Below are 8,262 nucleotides of genomic sequence, written 5' to 3'. Positions count from 1 at the left end.
CGGCGTAGGTTCTCCATAGTGACGCGCTACGCCATCTTGCATTCAGCGAGCGTCGAGCTCAACAGAAACGCAGTTCGCGCTCCGCCGTTGTGAGATCCCGGAGAGATGAACAGTCAGAGCTCCCGCAACGAAACGGCAGCTGCCGCAGTCAACGGTTCGGATTCAACGGCAACGGCTCCTCGGGACCGCAAACCCGGAGGAGGTGTTCCGAAAAGGCTAAAATCGCGACGAAATCAAGTGGACCGACGGCCTGTAACGGAGGAAGAGCTGCGGGCGCTGGGGAGAGAAATCACTCCGGATGAAGTTTTGGGACTTCGCGCAGTCACTCGCGGTAAGAGTTCCGAGACTCCACTCTGATACCTGCTTCAGCTCACAACTTCTCAGATGCTCGCTATGAACACGTATTATGAGTTCGAGCATCCTTCGACTTCATGTGTTTGTTTACTTCATGTGTTTGTTTACTTCATGCAGGCCCAGTCCATGCAACACATTTTAATGTGCTTCCAGAGAGCATTTTGTCTGTTTTAAACAGCAACAAACAGAACTTTAGGTCATGCATCATATTTAGCAGTCTGAGAGTATTGCTACATAGCTTTCTTTTTGTTTCTAGTCTCTTACTGAATATAAAACTACTGTATACTATGTTTCTATTATTGAAGTACATGATACATGTTCCCTCCACAGACTATTTGTGTAAACCAGAGGACAACATCTACAGCATTGACTTCACACGGTTTAAGATCAGGGACCTGGAGACGGGCACTGTCCTTTTTGAGATTGCCAAACCACCACAGTGTGGTACGTTTCCTTTCTTTGTCTTCAAGTTAAACTAGTAAATGATTTCACACAATGGTTCTTTCATGATGACTAACTTTATTTGCTTTTAGCATGTGAAATGCAAACTGAAAGGCCACCCAGTTCAACAAAGTAATGTAATGAAATTTCCCTGGTCTATTTTGTAAATGCATGTCATAGGTCTTATTGTGAGCGATTTATCCATATATTGACCCCCTCCCCCCCCCCCCCCCAACACCATTTAAAGTCATATTTATTAGTTAGAATGTCAGTCTTCCATGCTGATGTATGCTGCACTAATCTAATGATTTCATTACATTGCAACTGAATGAAAAATATTAGAGGCTTCTACTCTCTTGGAACTTAGTATATGAGGGAATTGTATGTCCTGTTTATGGAAATTTCTTTAGCCAATATATAGCTGTGGTTTTGCTCTGCATGCAAGATTCGTCTTTCTGATCCTCTGAGCCATATTCAAATGTCTGTCTTTTAGCTTTTTAAAAATTGGTAATGTTTAGCGTTAGTTCTTTCGGTTTTAGTTTATTGTAGTACTTAAATTAAACAAAAATGAAAAAATGTAGCCTTTTTCCAGGTAATGTTTATTTTCTAATGGTTTTCGTTTCAGCTAATGATAATAACCCTATATTCTCTCTCACACTGTTGCATTTAGACCTTGATGAGGAGGATGAGGAAAACGGAGAGGTTGACACCAGCGCCGGGCGCTTTGTTCGCTACCAGTTCACACCTGCGTTCCTTAAGTTACGCACAGTCGGAGCCACGTAAGTTTCTCAAAAAAGCACGGACACAGACCTTGGTGGGTCTGAAATTCAGTTGACCAGCTCTCATGTTTTGAAACAAAGGAGCTTGTGTCATCTGCTGCAACACTTGGGCAATGTTATTAGCCAAATCCCACAGAAATCATGAATAAATCATGATTTGACCTCAGTAATTCCTTCAGTTTGGCTGTAAACATGAGCAGACTTCAGTCTGTGTAGTGGAATGTCATATGGTCTTTTTAAGTTAGCATTATCAAACATCATAAAGCTCTTGTTTAGTTACAGTTCAGCTGAACTGAATATTTTTTTGGTGTGTGGAGAAACGTCTCTTTTCTCTGTTCACACTCTCTCAGGGTGGAGTTCACAGTTGGCGATCGACCTGTTACCAACTTCAGAATGATTGAGAGGCATTATTTTCAAGAGCGCCTCCTGAAGAGTTTTGACTTTGACTTCGGCTTCTGTATCCCGAACAGCCGGAACACGTGTGAACATATTTACGAGTTTCCTCAGCTCCCAGATGACCTCAGTGAGTGTTCTGGTTACTATTTGAATGAACTAAATAATATTTGAACGATTACAGCAGTTCTTTAAGCTATTAAATCAAACATGCTGTTTTGTTTTTGTTTTACTCTTATTTTGTTTTATTACATTAAGCAGGTACATTTAAAATCATTTGTGTTTTTTTTTTTTTTTTTTTTTTACAGGTTTATTTTTGCTACCCCACTGACAGATATTTTTCTTCTAAGTATAAACTCACTTAATTTTTTATAGATTTTAAAAACTTACTGTTTACTTAAAATAAATAATACATATTTTTTAGCTATTTTTATAAAAAAAAAAAAAAAAAAACGTATTCAGTATTTTTATTTTGCTTTCCAGTACATTATATAAAATCATTAATTCCAATGGAAAAGTTATTTTTTTCTTACCCTATTGACAAATAATTTTCTTTGTTCCAAGTAGAAACTCACCTAATCTTGACTTTACCTAATCTTAATTTTAATGTATTATTTGTATTATAATTTATATAATTTTTAGTGCTGTCAAATCGTGATTAATTGCATCCAAAATAAGTTATTTACATAATACCTCTTTGTGTACTGTGTGTATATTTATTGTGTATATATAAACAGACACACATACAGTATACATTTTGAAAATATTTACATATATTTACATATATAATTTATTATATACAAATATATGTAATATATAAACAAAATACTTTTCATATATATATATATATATATATATATATATATATATATATATATATATATACACACACACACATTATGTGAACAAAAACTTTTATTTTGGATGTAATCAATCACGATTAATCATTTGACAGCACTAATAATTTTATAATTATACTGTAATCTGAGAAAACTACTTATTAAAACCCACCTTGAATTAATACCAATGTCCCCTCCCTCAAATGCTGAGAGGTAATTTGGCACAAAAGAGTAATCAGTTGTCTTGCTAGTAGCATACTGATCTCACTCGTTGTGTCAGGCTTGTAATAATTTCAGACCTCACTCTCTTACCAGTGCTCAGATAGAGGAGAGCGTGGTACATGTCTGTGTTCGTTTGTTAAAGTGCTTTGTCTTTTCTTTGTCTCCTGCAGTTCGATTGATGATTGAGCACCCGTATGAGACTAGATCAGACAGCTTCTACTTTGTGGACAACAAACTCATCATGCACAATAAAGCAGACTACGCTTACAACGGGGGCCAGTAGTGCCTCTTCAACAGGGAACCTGACAATTGTTTGTTGGAGTGACCGTGTGGTTTTGCGTGGAATGCAAATACAGGAACGCCCCTCACTACCAGAGAACACGGTGTTGTCACCAGCATTACGATCCCGCTCCATCGACCCGATCAACTGGAAATGAATGTCCCACATTCCACAAACTGCACGCACCACTTGTGGGTTTGGCCCAAAAAAAGTGGAGCCTTTCTCCTCCACCACACTTGACTAGCCGGAACTGAAGAATTGTCCTGTCATCCTGCTTTAGGGTGACTAAAATTGAGGAGTTTTGTTTCGTAACCTTTGTTGTCTTACTTGATGCACCCACCACCTTTTGTCCTGTTTTGTGAGATTTTTTTACAACTCTGAAAGTTGTTAACAAATTAAATCCTGAATGTTTAAATGGGGTCTTTCTAAATGTCGTAAACTGAAGCTATCCTGTCACGTATATCTTTGGCTATTAAACAGAAAGAGAGGTTATGCATATGCACAGATTTGCAGTTATTGTTGATCATTTAAGTGATAGAACAGATGTTGTGGTTTAGTTAATCAGAGCCAATGCTGTTGCAACACTTTTGGACGTGATCTGGGTTAGTGTGTCGAGTTAAAAAGGATGTGATCTGTTTTTTTACTTTGTGTGACCATAACCCTAAAACAATCGATAAGTTGCAGTGTTTTGTTTAACCACACCACCGTTCAAAAAGTTTGGGTTCAGTAATATTTTTAATGTTTGAAAAGAGTCTTTTATTATCACAAAGGCTGCATTTATTTGATCAGAAATACAGTAAAAACTGTAATGTTGTTAAATATTATTCAAACTAAAAATAACGGTTTTCTATTTTAATAGATTTTACTGTTCCAATTTACCCATTCACACCAAGAATTATAACTATAAAAATAACAATATAAGCATCCACATATTGTCTGTTTATTCTTAGTGCACAGTCTATCTCCTGAGAACAGAATGAGTTCTGATTGTGTGTCAATGTTTATATCGTTCATCAAGTAAAAAAAAAAAAAAACAATCATCGTGCAAGTGATTCCAGTGATATTGTTTCTCTGTGCTTTTATCATTATAGCTGTGGTGTGGACTCTGCTATTCTTTAAAATTAAGAATTATTTTTACAACTACATCTTTATCGTTATCTTTATAGTTCTCGTCCTTGGTGTGAACAAGCCTTTACTCCAGTCTTCAGTGTCACATGATCCATTGTTAATAATTGTAATATGCTGATTTGCTCAAGAAACATTTATTATTATTATTTGAACCCTAAACTGACCCTATGTAGAGATCAAAATTGTGGTTTTTAATTAATTGTATTTTCTTTAGTTTTTTTATTTTCGTCTGACTGTTTTATGTCAATTCTTTATCTGACAAAAAAATAACTTTTTGGAGGTATGTAGTGTCGGTCCTTTAGGGATCTGCAGAGATATGGCCGTGCGCACTGTGGGGTTCATAGGGCATCTGTCTTTGTCATGTACGAGGGCTTTCGACGTCAGACTCAGCTGTGCATACAGAAACCCTGTTTTCACTCGTGTCACACACAGAGAGGGTTGGGATTCCCAACATCAAGCTGTTTAGCCTCTATCATAGCTTTGATGTTTACCTCTGATCTAATTCAACATGATGCTTAATAGCGGTTGGGAATTAGGCGAAGCGATTGGTTGAGAAAGAAAAAAATTAAAAGGCCTTTAGAACCCATCAGAGACCTCTAATTTTACATATTTAAATATATATTAGCTTGATTTGATTAGCGTATGATCAAAGCAAATTATGTTGCAGTTGCAAAACACCCTTTGTTATTCATTGAAAGTCAGTCCTTAACTCTCAATCCATTTGCAAACAAGTCAGTTCTCATCTGGACGGTGACTTGCTTATATTCTTAAGTGTCCTTAAGAAAGAAAAGGAGTAATTTGAGGCTAAAGGAACAATGTTGCTTGTGTGTCAAATGCCTTACTTGTGCTGTTTACATAGGTCCGTGTTGACATGCTGTACTTTACATTGAGTAATTTACCACACAGATTTTGGTCTATATATTAGTTTTACTACAAACTGCACACATCCTAAAATATTTGGTTTTATTCCTATTAATTCTCCACTTTAAATTAAACAATTCCCTTGTTGAGAGACCTAATTAAGTGTCTTTATATTCTTTTGATTGTATTTCCTGTATCAGGATGACATAACATGATATTCTTTAACACAGCATTCTGCAAAATTAATTTGTTTGTACATTAGACAGAGACAACAGTGGCCATGAGGTGAATAGGGTACATTAAACCTTAAGGAAACATTTTAATTAATGACAGGCACGAGTGATACTGATGGCTTTAAGATTGTTTATATTAAATATGAATCTAAAATAAATTATATTACATTTTAGCCCTTGAGGCTCAGTTGCCTTTATATGGTTATTGTACATGTAATGTTACCACTGCTTTCACAATGATGTTACCCATGTGTTCTGAGATCTTAGGATTTTGGTTTATAGATGTTGCCAGAATCCACTTGCAGTCGAAGACAAGTGTGTTCCCTGCTTTACTCTCTTTTTCAGAATAGTTGGAACATTGTATTATACTGTGTAATAAAATAGGAATTCTGTTCAGATGTGGCAGGGGGTTTTGTTCAGAAAGAGAAATAAAATACATTTTATAAACGAAATCAGTACGATTCAATATCTTTGCCACAAGGTGGCAGCCATAGTCAATAGGACAATTCAGCAAATGATTTCAGATCCAATTTCAATTGACCGCGAAATTTTTTTTGTTTTGTTTAATTGGATTAATATAACACTTTTTGTACAGTCCTAATAGGAGAGTTTTACAAAATAATAATAACAATAACCCTTAAACAAGATTCACCTTCTTTACTGATATTTTTTTAATGCTGGCATTGCTGGTTATTGGATTTCGGTTGGGTGCCCTGGAGATAAAAAAAAGAAAAGAAAAATCAGCTCACATATTCACTTACAATTATTTAGGGAGGGCGGATATTTGAGCCTCAAGTGCTTCTAAATTAGATTTGAAGTGGTGATCAGCAAAGGGATATTGACAGATGTGCAAGACCGAACATTTCTAATAATTTGTATACTGATCCTTATAACAATTTAAAAAAGTGTTTCAATTCCTCTTTCACTCATATTCTCACATTTTTGCTTTATCTTTACAGGTTTATAAAGTAAAACCACCAAGTTTTGATTCTGCGTATGTGTTTGCAGTCATACAACATCTGTTCATGTTTGCGTGTTTGTGTTTATATACCCATAGATCCCATAAGATTGTCTGCCCATAAAGGAAATATATTCAAGACAAACCAGTACTAGTTTCAAACCCATATATTGACACGTTTAAAAAAAAAAAAAAAAAAAAAAAGACTTCACAAGTCACTAGTTATATCTCCCTGAAAAGTGACAATCATATGAATGAATCAAGAGGCAACACATCTACATGGTCAGGAATTGTACACACCAAAATCTTGTAAAAAACAAAAAAAAATCACACCATAGTCTTGTAATAAAAAAAATAAAAATACACAAATAAATAAGAACATGGTATTTCCTCACAGAATAAGATAAGATTCTCCTACTTGTTTGTCTATGAGGACAGAGTGGTATGTGGATTCACCAAACAGCTTCTGTGATTTCTGCACTGAGCACAGATTGAAGGCTGTGAAGTGTTGTTCAGCCTTTGGTGTTTTCCTCTGTGAGACTCACGTCAAGCCACATTACTCAAAGCAGCACTACAGCAACACACACTGTAGTGAATGGAGACGTGACTGGAGAGATGAAGACCAGACCCTCAGAGCAGCACCAGAACACAGATAACAGCTTCAGCAGCAGTGTCAGCGAGATAACACTTTAGACATAATAAAGGTTTGGCATCCTAATGAAAGTATGCTATATTACTGGTCAAGCATTTATGATAAATACGTTTTTAATGTTGTTGAAGAAGTTTAATAATTTATATATATATTAAAAAAAAAATTACTTTTTCTAATTTATTTTTATATTTATTTATTTCACAGCAGCCATTATTCAATCAGAAATCATTTAACAGGAGTGAGAGGAGTGTTACGTAGATTAGATTGTGTTAGGTCGTGTTATAGTATGTACTGTATATGTGACCGGATGAGTTTTATTATGGTTGGTGGATTCATTAGAATCAGTTTCCATTTTAATCTTTGCATATTTCACCTAGCAGCTCAATCATTGAGGTGGGTTCTACTGGAGGCCTAGTGACTTCATAAGAAGTCTAATTGTGGCATGGTCATTCCACTCTGTGTTTCTGTTTTGTTGGCCGTAAAGGTCCAGGGGTTTAACTGTCTGGTTGCTTTCCCCTGGGATGTGTGTGTGTGTGTGTGTGTGTCCGAAGTGATGAGCGCAGGAAGCATAAAGCTACTGTTGTCCAAGAATGAGGTAAGAAACTTTTATTGTGGGTTTCCTTTCTTTTGAAGCGGGAGGGGAATTGTTTGATATTTGTGTTTTTATATTTGTATTTTAGGTGTGGCCTGAGAGCGCTAGCTGTGGTTTCATAACCCTGTTCCTATGGCTGTTTTTGTATACTGTCTGATTACGGTTTCATTGTCCTGTGCATGCAGCTGACTGTGTGACCTTCACCGTGCTGGACCGCTGCTCCTCTGAGTGTTCTGTGCATTAATAACCACAAGTGAATGTTTGACGAGCTTTGATACTGACGTTTAACAGAAGTGTTTTGTTGTAGTTTCTTTTCGGTTTGTCACTTGCTTTATGAATTCAGATGCACTGATTTGTACTGGGCTTGTCCTTTCTGTTAAGGTACGATTTATTATGGTCTCTTTGTACTTGTGGGTATTCAATTGGTAATCTGTTGATGAGACCATTTTTTATGTTTAAGATTAATGACTTCTGTGTAAAATATTTTATTTTGGTAAGTCACATCTCTTGCTGCTCTAGTAGTAGCGAAC

The 8,262-nt window shown here is 36.1% G+C and overlaps 1 protein-coding gene across 1 annotated transcript; it reads left to right on the top strand.

Moving 5' to 3' along the window:
• On the top strand, positions 1-3,804 carry LOC127964076 (protein unc-119 homolog B). The gene is made up of 5 exons (XM_052564233.1): positions 1-331; positions 685-798; positions 1,466-1,574; positions 1,925-2,097; positions 3,199-3,804. The coding sequence occupies exons 1-5, from the start codon at positions 106-108 to the stop codon at positions 3,309-3,311; spliced, it is 735 nt and encodes a 244-aa protein (XP_052420193.1). The 5' UTR covers positions 1-105; the 3' UTR covers positions 3,312-3,804.
• Positions 3,805-8,262: the final 4,458 nt, after the last annotated feature.

Source organism: Carassius gibelio, chromosome B8 (genome assembly GCF_023724105.1).
Source record: "Carassius gibelio isolate Cgi1373 ecotype wild population from Czech Republic chromosome B8, carGib1.2-hapl.c, whole genome shotgun sequence".
In the NCBI taxonomy this organism is placed as follows: domain Eukaryota; kingdom Metazoa; phylum Chordata; class Actinopteri; order Cypriniformes; family Cyprinidae; genus Carassius; species Carassius gibelio.
Note: the sequence above shows the minus strand (reverse complement) of the source record. Positions and strands in the feature narration are given on the sequence as shown.